This window comes from Pecten maximus, chromosome 7 (assembly GCF_902652985.1).
Source record: "Pecten maximus chromosome 7, xPecMax1.1, whole genome shotgun sequence".
Taxonomy (NCBI): domain Eukaryota; kingdom Metazoa; phylum Mollusca; class Bivalvia; order Pectinida; family Pectinidae; genus Pecten; species Pecten maximus.
In genome coordinates, this window is record NC_047021.1 from 20,496,706 (window position 1) to 20,510,691 (window position 13,986).

Here is a 13,986-nt window from a genome sequence, read left to right on the forward strand (position 1 = left end):
TAACGGAGGTGTGGTCATTAAAATCAATGAACAAAACTTTCATGCTGTTCAAATTACCGTAACTACAGTACAACAACATCGATAATATTTTATCAAGAGACACTACATGTGCCCCACGTATTGCTTTCCTTTTTGAAGGAAAGCAACTTGTTCGATTCTCTCATTACTTATTCGATTCCTTCATTACTTATTCGCTTCCTTCATTACTTATTCGTTTACTCTTGATGAAGCACAGGTGGCCCACCGAGATAATGGATGCACCATTCAATTCTTCGTCCATTGTGACTGCACGTAGTATTTTCCTGTGGTCGACAATCAAGGTTGCCCAACCTTTCATTCTTTGAATCCGACTATATGCATGTCTCCTCCCCTTAACCTTTGTACCTTATGGTTTTACCCACACATTACACCCGAACTTACAAGGTCAAATGGGCTGTCTCAATTGGCCACCTGTGCTTCATCAGGCAGTCGGGATTTATCAAATGGTATGTTAATTACCTTAGCAAAGCTCGAAAAGGCGGGTATGGGCCAACACTGCGTTGGAAAAATAAACAAAAAGCAAAGCAAAATCTAACGATAAAATCAGTCCGACACTGGGCAAAAAACAAGTGCATATGCAGTTTTTCGACCACGTTTTTCTGGAAACCTCGGACAAACATCGATCGCTTATGGGTATATTGTCCAGGCGTATATGGGCCGCCGTACAATACACCAACTCGCCCTTGGTGCTTACGTATTTCTTCGCGTCATCTCATAAGGCAAGATCTCCCTACCGTTGAAATTTGCACTTATGAAAGAGAAATATTGCCCTTCGGCTACTTTCCAGATCAAAGGAAATCACCAATGATCTGTTGATGATATCACATATGCTGTTAATGAGTTTTTCTTTACTCTGCGTGTCTCCTTACTGGATGATGAAGCTTGTAAAGCCTGGACAGGCTAGACAAGAACAGATTCTAGAAATTAGTTCGTCCTCTATTGACAGTGGTATTTATACCCTAAACAACGAGGAAACCATGATCAAATCTTTTTAACATTTCAGTTTCCAGTATATATGTATATAGAAAACATTTCATTCCAAAGTAAGAGCATAAGAAATACTTTTGTAGTAACTATTGTTCCGTTGGTCCATGGACGTGAACATTTTACAAGAGAAAACATTCTGGAGCACAACACAGTGTTTCCCGACGTTTGAAGTACCTGAGCATAACTCCGCTTAATAGTTGCATTCTGGACGTAGGACCTTTACCTGGAAGCCATCATGGATTGTCTCTCCTGAGTTGAGAAAGATAACAATGACGTTGTTGATCGCCGGTTGTAGGGGATATTTTGCGAGATCTGGATCGTGGTTTGACAACAAAGATGCAGTCTTATCTAAAACTTGGGCACACTCAACATGACGACCTATAAGCTTATCTTGATAGATCAATAACTAAAGGTAAAAGTCTGTCTAAATGGAATCCAGGATTCATATATATTAGAATACCAGAACGAGACGCAAGAGGATATAGGGTGATGGTAGACAAAAGTCGTGAAAGATGAGCCAGATCTTACCAGTGGGCCAATTAAAGTAACTTTTTGAGAAATTAGATGTGACTGCGGGTAATTGTGACTTTCTAAAGTACATTCAGACAATATCCTGTGGCACGTGTGATACCAAATATCTCTGGTAGCTGGCTACATCAGTAGGCATCAGTGGGCACCACAGTGATGATGGTGACTACGAGTTTTTAGACATATCTACGATGGCTGACAGCGGCCGCCAAATAACAACTACAGAGTAATAGATTTGTGTACATGTACATTTTCTAGGCGTACAGTACAACTACTCAATATTGCAAAATGCGTACATGTACATTTTGCAACTTGTCATGTACAGTACAACTACTCAATATTGCATAATGCGTACATGTACATTTTGCAACTTGTCATGTACAGTACAACTACTCAATATTGCATAATGCGTACATGTACATATTGCAACTTGTCATGTACAGTGCAACTACCTAATATCCATTAACATTCCTAACATTCGAATCCAACATTCCACGATTTGACGGTATGAAATTGAGGTTACTTGGTGCAGGAGGATACGTGTTACATAGGGTTGAGCACGTTGTGACACACTTATATTCCGAATGCCTTTTAGTCTGAAGACTCTAGTTCGAAGACCCAACGGTCCAAAGGCTCGATAGTCCGAAGGGCCGCTAGTCCGTAATATACTTATACACGTTGTGCAGTAATGTTGATATTTAGTTTTATATTAGCATTACTCAAATTTTTTATTAAATCTTTTTTTAACCCTATTGTGAATAATAAGAAATTAAAGATAAAAACAGATTCAAAATCAAATGGTTCAAAAGAAACTTTCACAGATAAAGATTTGGAGCGAAAAAATCAACAGAAATAAACAGAATAAAAAAGCAGAAAGAGTTCTTGGCGCGTAAACACAAACATTTTGAGCTTTTTACAGTTCTTGGACTTAATACATACCTAACAGACTATCGTGAATCAGAAACTGAAAGAAAATGTGTATTTATGAAAGTATACGGGGAATTCCCCCCAAAAATGCCGGGCCAAGTTTCTCTGAAAATTAGTCCCTTAATGCAACGGCGGGTTTTACAGTCCATACAAAATGGCGGGACACCGAAAGCGTGGACCTGGGAAAACGCAGACAGATTCTGCCAAAAGTGAGTGGAATCGGCAAAACCCGAGTATTTCCTTAGAAAAGGAAATGATTCGTTCGAACTTAGCGAGAAAAGAAAAGGAAAAGACTCAAATTCCGATTTTGCCGGACGTCTATTGGATTGCTGATTAGCTTTTGAACATTGTCAACTTCACCGGTCTAAAATGTTATCGATGTTTTGTATGCATATTGCTACATTTTAAAATTAAGTATTTAAATGTTAACCATGTCTGTTTAATTCGTTCAGTTACCTTGGTATTACGTGAATATTCTGTTAATATGTTTAAATGAAAGCATTATAAGGCAAAGTTCACGTATGCTCGACATGTAAACAACGACCATGTATGTAGTTTATGTTCAGCACACGTTGTTAAAGCCTCGTTCTCGGCTCCGTGACAAATCTCGCGATTAATATAAATGCGGAGAGCGTGAGTGAGCTGTTGTGCCTTTGGACTAAAAGGCAGTCGGAATATAAGTTTGTTACCACGTGCTCTACCCTATGTAACACGTATCCTCCTATACACCAAGTAACCTCAATTTCATACCGTCAAATCGTGGAATGTTGGATTCGAATGTTAATTAGGAATGTTAATGTATATTAGGTAGTTGTACTGTACATGACAAGTTGCAAAATGTACATGTACGCATTATGCAATATTGAGTAGTTGTACTGTACATGACAAGTTGCAAAATGTACATGTACGCATTTTGCAATATTGAGTAGTTGTACTGTACGTCTAGAAAATGTACATGTACACAAATCTATTACTCTGTAGTTGTTATTTGGCGGCCGCTATCGGCCATCGTACATATCGGCACTCACTGTGCATGCACGATGTCAGACCACTTGTCGAGGCATATGAGCAGTGTAAAGCACAATGTTTGGATCCAGCTTGACAGCTCGGACACCATTAATCCCATACAGAATCATTATTGCCAGTTTACTACTGGACAGAGAACCATGTGCCCGCGTAGCCAGTATCTTATACTATATACGTGCATTTGGAAACCAGTGAAGCAGCCAAAATGTTTGAGACAGACCTAAAGTAATGTAGATTTCGCTACCAATCGTCACATTTAAAACTGCGATGTAGACCAACACTAAGATGGCCAATCAGATTCTATTACGAGGAAGCTAGATTGGATTCCAGATTGGGTGGTTAAATGTGTAAACAAACATAAATCTTTCATGTAGTGTTCTAGTCAGAAAATTGATTCAGCAGTTGTAAGAACATTTAATATTTATAGTTATAAAGGATTGTGGCGTCCATTTTCAAAGTGAAAATTTCACTTTAGTTGGTTATAAGTGTAGGTGTCAGTCCCTGTGTAATAATGAAACCAAGTATACATATATTCTATTTCAGTTCACTTTACAATATTTCAGTGCAAAATAGATTTTCCTTATGCTCGTTTTCTTTTAAAAAAGATTTTCCTTATGCTCGTTTTCTTTTAAAAAGTGCATAACAATATTGTCAATCAATTTTATTTACTTTGCACAAAACTCCTAATTACTTTTTTGGGCAATCTATTTTATACCGTTTGGAGATGTTTTTAAGCATATTGTTTCGAATGGACTGTTGTATTTTTTACCTTCGAAATTTTGCTTGTGTAAGAAGAGCATGTTCTCGCTGACAATCCATCACATTTTGATCTCCTGTTCCTAATATAATATGTCTTTTCAAAATTGTAACTTCTTGCTTTGTATATATAAGATCTAACAAGTTATTATCAGCCTGTTTATGCTTAGTTTTCTCAAAATAGTGAAGAAATTGGTATTGTAGCATCCCCCCAAAACCAAACTCCTTTTTTTTCATTCTTGGCAAAAAAAGAGCGCTTTATTCTTGCGTATTTGTAGGACTACATGTATGTGGGCTATATCAACAACGTTTACAAGATATGGTATTTGCTTCTAATGCCATTTTGTAACCCTACCTTTTAGATATCAATTAGCATAACAAAACGATGGAAACTGCAAAGCAAATCAATGTAAATCGCTTGAAAGGCGTAAACCGATTGCGTAGTGGCGATCTATTTTTAAGTTCGACGAGGATTTCCGGAAGTGGATACCGGTAACCTAAGCATGGAAAAGGGAATTCCCAAAATATTGATAACCGAAATCATGGTGATGAAAGCAGACTGAAAGTGTATACCAAGGTACATGTACATCGTAATATCTTCTTACCATATTAGTATCGTCAAAATACACACAGTTTTCTTGATATTTTACAAAAGATGAAATGTGATTATGTACTTTGAATTGAAAAGTTGTAACTTAATTTTAAGATCACACACGCAAAGACGGAAACTAACGATTTAGACCTAAATTTCGATGTCATATTCAATATAATACTCAACTATTAGTTATACATGTATTATAATATCGAAACTCCATATACTTAACTTTGTTTGATATGTAAATAACTGTCAACATATCCGTGTGTCTGTGGGTATGTGGACGTGTCATGCTGTAACATGTATTTTGTGTAGGCTTACACTCAGTATATAATTGCCTCATTTCGCTATGCCGATTGAGATACGGTATTACCGACCGTATGTTGAATATGTTGACATACAAGGTGAGAACATGTGACAGAATATTCCACCGGTCTTCAAGTGTACTAGCTGTCTCGTATTCACTAGCTGTACCACCCAACCACCAATATACAAGTAGCATTGTGCATAGCAATTTAAGTATCTAAAATACATGTACAATTGTAGACTATGCATATGGTGTTAACTTTTTCTGCTAAGTATCTACTAATTGTGTCGTCCGTAAATAGTAACGTGAAGAGAATCACAATTGATTATCCATCCTAACTTAAACATCATAGGTTAAGTGAAACCCATGTTGATAAACATATATATTATAGGCCTACAAAAATGTATATGTACTGTTTACATTAATTTGTAGCAAGTTATTTTAGATGGGCACTGTTTATTTTGTTTGTTAAATTGTTAGATTTTTTTTCCAAGATGTTTTTTTTCTCAATCTGAGATAACCATCATTGTTTTGTTAAAAAAAACAATCAAAAGGTTTACTGCACAATGATAAAAAGTTGGATTACAATGTACAAGTTTTCAGGGAAAAAATGAGGTATTTGTAAAAATCCTGTCTGTAGAGTGCAGCACATCTAACTAGATAAATAAAAATTGAATTAGATAAGTATTTAAATTGAAATTAAATCAATCAATTTCTTTCTGTCCTTTCAATTGTAAAAGTTCAAGGAGTAGTAGTGTGCAGCCAGCCGGGATCGAACCCGCGACCCTCGGCTTACTGGTCCGCTGCTCTACCGACTGAGCTAAAGGGAAATTCCCCCTAGCCGGAAGCTAGAAGGCGACCATACAACTATGTACAATATTTACAATTAAAACCCGGCCTGCTACACTACTCCCTCCTTCAAACGTGTTCGCCCACGAACACACCAACCCAGGTTCTCTCTCCAAGGAAGCCTCTTGCTTTTTCACTTGGATTGGTCTGTGGCACCAATGTAAAAGTTCAAGGAGTAGTAGTGTGCAGCCAGCCGGGATCGAACCCGCGACCCTCGGCTTACTGGTCTGCCGCTCTACCGACTGAGCTAAAGGGAAATTCCCCCTAGCCGGAAGCTAGAAGGCGACCATACAACTATGTACAGTATTTACAATTAAAACCCGGCCTGCTACACAATAATCAAATTATTAATTTTCATTTAGGTCTTAGTTGTAAATATATATATATACATGTATATATATTTTTGTTCTTGTTTCAGATCAAATGTCAGACTTTCTTCTAGAGAACAATTGTCTATAATAGATAATTTAAACTTGCCAGCATGAAGTTGAAGGACCTGCATCTGACTAGCTACATGGGCTATCTGCCAAACATCATTTTGGTGGCAGCGCTAGCTCTAGGACTGTATACACAATGGCAGTATAGCCAGAATACTGTTATACTAGTCGTCGCGATACTTGGTCTATTTGTATTTGGATTGTCCTGTGCCTGTCAATACTACTTCAATTTTGAGTCACTTGGACGTACCATCCTACATATATGGCTAGGCTGTATATTAGGTGTGATAGTCTTCTCAAGAGAACAGAAGGAAATTGAGTACATTATGACACAAGAAGTCATGAATATTCTGTTTATGACCAGTCTCATCGTGTCCTGTTTCTGGGCAATCACCCAACGAGTCATGAGGTTAATCAAACATGAGGCAAAGCTTTGTGAATCTATGGAACTATTGGAGTGTCTGGGCTTATCAATAGCAACACTCATTACAGGACAACAAGCCATTCCAATCACACTTTTTATCATTTCTGTCATATGCCACTTGATGGCAATCCGACTCAAATCCATATTTGGACTAGCAAGTTTTATCGGCATGATTGTGGTATCATTTGTGTTTTTCAGAGATGAAAAACTCTATATAAATATATACGGACTGATATGCTTTGTTGGTCGACACGCATGTCCACCTATTATAGACCTTTATTTCTCAGATCTGACAACACTGGATAGATGGCAGAAATTTTTCAATTATTCCAGATTACTAAGACATCTTTGTGTGTTTTTTACATTTATAGTCAATGTTACACTAGCAGTGTTTATTGGTAAACAGATAACTTCACACAAGGAGTGGTTTGTAGTTGTACCGATATTTGCCGTTTTCTCATTGATTTGGTTATGTTTCCACATTATTTATGTTATATCCTGTTGGAAACTGATGAGTAAGGTCACCGAGTGCAACAGCGTGTACAAAAGTATGTCTGACGAACGAAGGAGTCTCAACAGGATAATGTCCTCCAAGGGTGTACGTCACTTCAGCCTGGTATCTGTCCGTCTTATTTGTGTAACCTTGGTTACAACGCTGGTGTTGTTTGGCCTGGGATGGACAACTCGGACTGGATACAGCCAGGCGCTTCTCTTTGTAGTCCTTCCATTGGAGTGTATGACTTTGAGTCTCTTCAGAGAACTTGGCGATTCTCTTGGAGGAACAGCCATTGGATATGCAATTATCAGTCCCGTATCTGGTCAAAGGTCAGTAAAGTATTCTTGACCACAAGTACTTGACACATAGTTCCGAAACCATGGTCATATTTGGCACATAATACATATTAGGTACCATAGGTTTCAAAGTTGTGCCAAGTTCCTGTGTTCCTGAAATAAAACATTTCTTGTTTAGAGTAACAATGTGGGAAGTTATATTACAAGTACATGTAGGGATTGCCTTTCGTCATGGTAACAGTCTGTAAAAATATTAGTTAAGGTAATTGTACTTGTACATAACCGTCCATGCATATTCGTATCAGTTATGATTGACTGTAGTTAAGGCAACCATCAGCTTGTTTAACTTCGATTTGACAATATAATGCCAACTACACCATCACAAAAAAAGAAAAATAATATTAAAAAATGAAATTGAACTATTGATATTGATCTAATACTGAATAAATTATTTTGAAAGATAATATGTATGTGGAAATTTTTTTTATGAAAAAACTTATCTCAGTATTTTGATAAAATGTTACTTTCAAAAATGTATTAATATTGTTAGTTATGCTGAAAGTGTTTTGTCAGAGTTAAAAAAAAAAACATGAAAAGTGGCATTTACTATACATTGTGTAAGTTTTGACTATTTATATTTATATTATCAGACCAGGAGCTGGGGTTAAGCTGTATGCTCCAAGCAGTGTTCAGGACATGGGATCTTATGCTATGGCGACCCTGAACAAAATCTGTCAGTTCTTTGATTTCCACATGATCAACAACTTTGGAACCGACTTTTCTAGCAGTGGGATGAGTCAGGAGTTTCTACAGTCCAAAGTGAAGGCATTCTTTGGTCGATGCTGTATGGGAGAGAATGGACCTCGTTATGATACCTATCTATTGTATTACAGCGGCGATGTCTACGACACCGGGGATTGGGCCTTGGCAGGTAAATATGTGGAATATTGGGTTGTAGGTTTTGTTTTTGTGTTATTTTTGTGTACTAGTCTCAAGAAAACTCCATTTTTGCTGGGGTACATGTACAAAAACTTCATATTTTCTTGGTCGATTGTGGGTGTACACCAAATAATTGACATACATTTAATTTTGACTGAAGAATATTCATATACACCAGTAATAAAATGTTAAATTTTATATCTCAACCATCAGAGCATGTTTCATCTGAATATCATGTCCTGATTGGATGGTTGTTTTATTCATTTCATTTCATTTCAACATATTTTATTGTATAACATTTATACAAATGGGTTAGACAGCAGGCTAGGCCTACATAAGTCTTCCCCAATACAAACAGAACAATAGTAGAATTAAACTAAAACAATTGAAAGTGAAGAAGTATAAGAAATATGTATATAAATTAAGTCAATGGAGATGAAACATCTTTTATGAATACGGTCAAAGGGAGGTAATTATAATAAGAACAGTTAGTGGATAGTTAGATTAGATGGTTGTTTTGATATGATTGTCTTGAATAATATTTTGCCGATCTGAGTGATTGCCAGTATATAATTTCCCTGATCAGCTCCAACATGTAAATAATAGAATATCTGTGTTAACATTAAAGTGATTTAGTCCTATAGAGTTTTTTTTAAATAATTCTGAAAATGTTTAATACAGATAACAAGAATCTTAAACTGGACACTCTTCTTGAATGGTGGTCAGAGAAAAATCTGGACTCTGGGGCACGTCTGATTCTTGTACTGGATTCCCTACACTCGTACCACTGGGCAAAGGAAGTACGGTACATTCGTGATGACTTTGTCGCTATCCAAACATGTCGTTACAAATTCCGTCAGGAGGACTTAGAACAAGGAGAGAAACCACCAGCTGGATCATTCTCTCAGGACTGGGTACATTACAACATGGATGCCGCCATTGAGCAAGACTGGTTGGACAAAGAACGAACAACACGTGCCATATATGGTGTTTCAAAACGCTGGACAGATTTCACATTCCACATGCCAACAGAAAGAGACATCGCTGATCACTGTGATTCTAGCTTTCCCAAACTAGTGAAGCCTCTAGTACAAGTAGTCAATTATCGTGGAGTTCCCTGTCATGGGGTGTCGCTGTGTTTTTGTTGTGATGTTGTTATACGGTGCATGAAACGCAAGCGGATGAGGTGGCTCCCCCCTAAAGAGGTGGATACTAAGCATGGCTTCAAACTAGTCCAATCATAATATGTAAAAGATGGTGACTACTTTAAGTTTACATAAAATGTCCTTCCAGAATATTCGTATATAGAAATTGAAATTTCCACATGCTGTAGTAAGTGTTTTATATAGAGATATGTGAGAGTTACTCTATATAATTGGGACTAGTTCAGGAATTTGTTTAGAGACTATCAACATTATGCAAACAGAAGCATTATTCTAAACTCAAAACTGATAAAATAAAGGCGAAAATGGATAAAATTATTGAATCGCACAGTCTCTTGAAAAAAATCTGTTTACATTTCCAGTTTAACTGAAGTCTCTGGCTTAGATTTTTGTTTCCCTTCTGTGCTTATTTATATCAAATTTGTTTATGTCTTTTATTATTTTTCTTGTGTAATATAAAGGTTGAAATATATCATCATGTGTAATTCCAAAGTTCTTTATAATATGGTTGTTTCATTCATTCTTGAAGATATAAAGCACAATTAAAGAAAGTGTAAATACTGTTGTTCTTGCTCAAGATCAAATTCATTTATTTATTTATTCTAATAAATATTTATTGTGGGCGTTAAACCAATCCATGTATACTCTTTCTCTGTAATGTTTGTAAAGACGTGATTTTGTAAACAAAAGTAGATAATTGTGAGGCTTCAGAAGTCATGCAAAAAAAAAAAAAATCACTAAATCTGTGCCTTGGATATGCATTGTATAACACCCAGCTCCGACTGTATTTTTATTAGAGATTTCCCAACATCATTTAAGTTTGCCAACTTTTATTCGCTGTTCAAGTTTCTTTCAGTATCTGTCCTAATCAAAGTTATCACAGAACAATATCACCAATATGTCAGAATCAGGTTCCTATTAACCTCTGAACTGATGTTGAATTGTATTTATTGCCAATATGAATGTAGTGTGGGTGACATATATGAAGAAAATGAATATCATAATCATATTGACAAAAAATCTGACAACTGTTCAATATTTTCATTTCAGAGATTATTTTGAAATATGTTTATGTCTATTTCATCAAATTGTAAAGATGTTTTCTTATTTGTTAAATTTTGTTTATTTTCTAGTAGAGCTTATTGAAAATCAAAGTCATCTAAGTGATTTATGTAAAGCTGTAAGGAGTGGTATCTGAGGTGAAGTGTAAAGCATTAATGATTGTCATGTGATCTAAGATGTATTCATACAATCACAAGCTGCAACTCAAAATTGTAAATTGTAATGTACATGTATAATTAAATTTAAATTACCAGTACATGCTTATCTTTGGTATGACTACCTATGACAGCGGGATACAAAGGAATGGTAAAAATTCTGTTTTAATTTAAACCTCAGGTTACATATTCACCCTGTTCCGTTTATCACTTATTTGTTTTTGGCTAGTCATCTTTAATAAAAAGGTACAGACCATGAACATGCTGTACACATATGCATGTATTTGAACATCTAAAATTCTTCATAAGAATATGTAAGCATTTTTTATAATTTTATTTATTCTTTAATAGATCAATGCTTAAAACTCATTATAACGTATGCACTGATTAATTAGTATTTCTTACCTGTTCATGATCAAATTTATTTGTGATATTTACAAGGTAGTTCACATTTATTTAATTCCTGATGATATTTACAGGGTACATTTGTAGCTTTTGTTTTTGATGTATTGAAGCTTTCACCTAATTTTTACTGTGATACCGCTGTGTTACCTATCTACTATTATTACTTTCATGTTGTCCATTCTACCAAATTGAGAAGTTTTCCATTTCTTTAAGAGTTTCAAGGTTTTTTTTTGTACTTTCATAATTTTACAGTATGGCCAAGTACAAATGTCACAGACTTATCGAGATTCTGAAATGTGACATCAGGTCATGTAACTAGGTCCCATGTATAGATTTATATTTTAGCCATCTCTGACCATCCCAGGCCCCAGTTTTTTTATCAATTGCTTAAAATGAAGATAACAATTCATACTTTGTTTTCCATAGGAAAGCATTGATGTTAAGGTACAGATCTTAGGGAATTTCCTTAAGTTAAAAAATGTTGATGAAACAGGGTCCAGTTCTCATACATTGCAGTTCTGGATATTAGTTACTTCAAGTTAAGCATGCAGAGGGTCTCAAAGATCATGTTGATTGTCCAGATCATTACAACATTCCATATCTGATACTATTGTATATCATCATGAAAATCAAGTATTTATTCCTTCAATTATTAAGATGGTTTAAGGCCATCCTGTACATTACTTCTCTGTGACAGATCATGTATATCATTTAACAGATGAAGATAGCAGTGTGATTGCCATACAGGTCCATGGCTTTTAATTCCTTTATTTCTTGTCATTTGTACAGCTAATGATACCGTTAACAATATGTACCCACATTTTATAGACGTTTTACTTATACAGCATCATTAAATCATTAAATCACAAAGAAATACTTCTTATCAGTATTATTTGTTCATGGAATATAATTCCTCCTTATAAGTTTATGTTGGATGTTGTACTGTATATATATATATATATGATGTATCGTTTAATATGGCACTAGACCTAAACAATCAATGTTCGTATGCTGTGTATTTACTATATCTTTACATGTGTTTGTACATGCATTTAGAGGCCTTATGGTACAACTTACAGTTTAAAGCTTTGCTTATCATAAGTCTTGTGAGATGTTTAACGTTTAATGATGCATTTGTTATGTTAACATTTTGTACTGTATTCTGAACTTAAATGTTAGTTATAAAATTGTATACATTTTCTTGTCAACCAGTTCCAGTTCCTGTTAATGTCAGCAAAGACACATATTTATTTTTGTTCATTTTTTGTGTAGTTGCAATCAATGTATTTGACAAATGACACTTTGAAAACTTAAAAAAAAAAAAAAGGACATTTCCTTGAGTATATAGAGGATATCTAACAGTGTCTTCAGTAATACCAAATATATTTCACGAGTGTGGCTAATATTTTGATATTTTTCACTCGTGCTGCGCACTCGTGAAAAATATCAAAATATTAGCCACACTCGTGAAATATATTTGGTATTACTGAAGACACTGTTAGATATTCTGTTTATTACATTTTTTATCAACGAAAAACCCTACCCCGTATGCTAAGTAGGACTACAGCGATAATTTGTAAACAAAAAACAGTAGTTTCCCCTGTCCAGGTGCTGACATATATGTCGGGCTTTCTGATTGGTCAATTATTTTGGTATTTTCTAATCTTTAATTTGATTGGTCAAATCAGCAAAAGTGATATTTTTCACTAGTGAAAAATATCACTTTTATAGAATGAATAATTTTTGATATTTCACTGGTAAAAATGTAATAAAAGTGCTTCCACAAATAAGTTATATTTTAGTATGTACATTTGTTGTTGATATATGGGATTGATATTATATAACTATTTAATGTTATATTGTTTCCAATTTGGTGCTGAAACACAATGATTAAAGATGCTACATGTCATATACACAGCTTGTCATGAATATGCATAAATGACATCTAATTAACACCAACCAATGAAAAAAAGTAACAACATGCTAAAACGATCGCCTATAAAACCGAAAAATAAAAGATAAAAAAGAAAGAAAAACTAAATGGATGGCGACAATAACATAAAGTATGTACATGTACAACAGCCTATAATTGTTTTTAATCCATCATAATTACTCTTTGTCAGCGATGCATCATCTTTAAAACATTTTTTTGTTAGTGATTAGCTGTCAGCATGACATGATCAAAGGTATTTTTGTATTTATTTGAAAATAGTTTCATTTCTGAAAATACATGTTTAATATTTTACTGTTTGACTGATGTTTTTCACATAAATTAGAAAAATGGATGATAGCTATATTTGATATTAGTTAAAGTACAGTTGCATGAAAAATATGAGTATAATTTGTCACATTTAAAGTATTTTGCCATCTAATGAATGTTACTGTATTTGTTAAAGTCATCACCCCGTTCTTTGTTTACAGATTGGGAAGTAGAAATAATTAACTGTCTGTAATAAACGGTCATCTGACAAACACTTACAGCAGGGACACACCCCTCAATCCAACATCATTACCATAAGTTGTCTGTTCGCAGCCAGTTATGTTTCAGATCAAATTTGGTTTTATCCATTTCGGCTGAAATGAGGAGTAGTATCT

At 35.0% G+C, this 13,986-nt stretch overlaps 1 protein-coding gene across 1 annotated transcript; it reads left to right on the forward strand.

Annotated features, from left to right (window-relative positions):
- Window positions 1-4,708: 4,708 nt before the first annotated feature.
- LOC117331860 (transmembrane protein 168-like) lies at window positions 4,709-12,729 on the forward strand. The gene is made up of 4 exons (XM_033890814.1): window positions 4,709-4,840; window positions 6,433-7,700; window positions 8,318-8,598; window positions 9,288-12,729. Exons 2-4 carry the CDS (start codon window positions 6,496-6,498, stop codon window positions 9,848-9,850), a joined length of 2,049 nt encoding a protein of 682 aa, XP_033746705.1. The 5' UTR covers window positions 4,709-4,840; window positions 6,433-6,495; the 3' UTR covers window positions 9,851-12,729.
- Window positions 12,730-13,986: the final 1,257 nt, after the last annotated feature.

Coding starts and splice junctions, on each gene's coding strand:
- LOC117331860 (XM_033890814.1), top strand. CDS start 6,496: ATGAAGTTGAAGGACCTGCATCTGACTAGCTACATGGGCTATCTGCCA. Junction 7,701..8,317: donor AGTCCCGTATCTGGTCAAAG/GTCAGTAAAGTA, acceptor TTATATTATCAG/ACCAGGAGCTGGGGTTAAGC. Junction 8,599..9,287: donor CGGGGATTGGGCCTTGGCAG/GTAAATATGTGG, acceptor TGTTTAATACAG/ATAACAAGAATCTTAAACTG.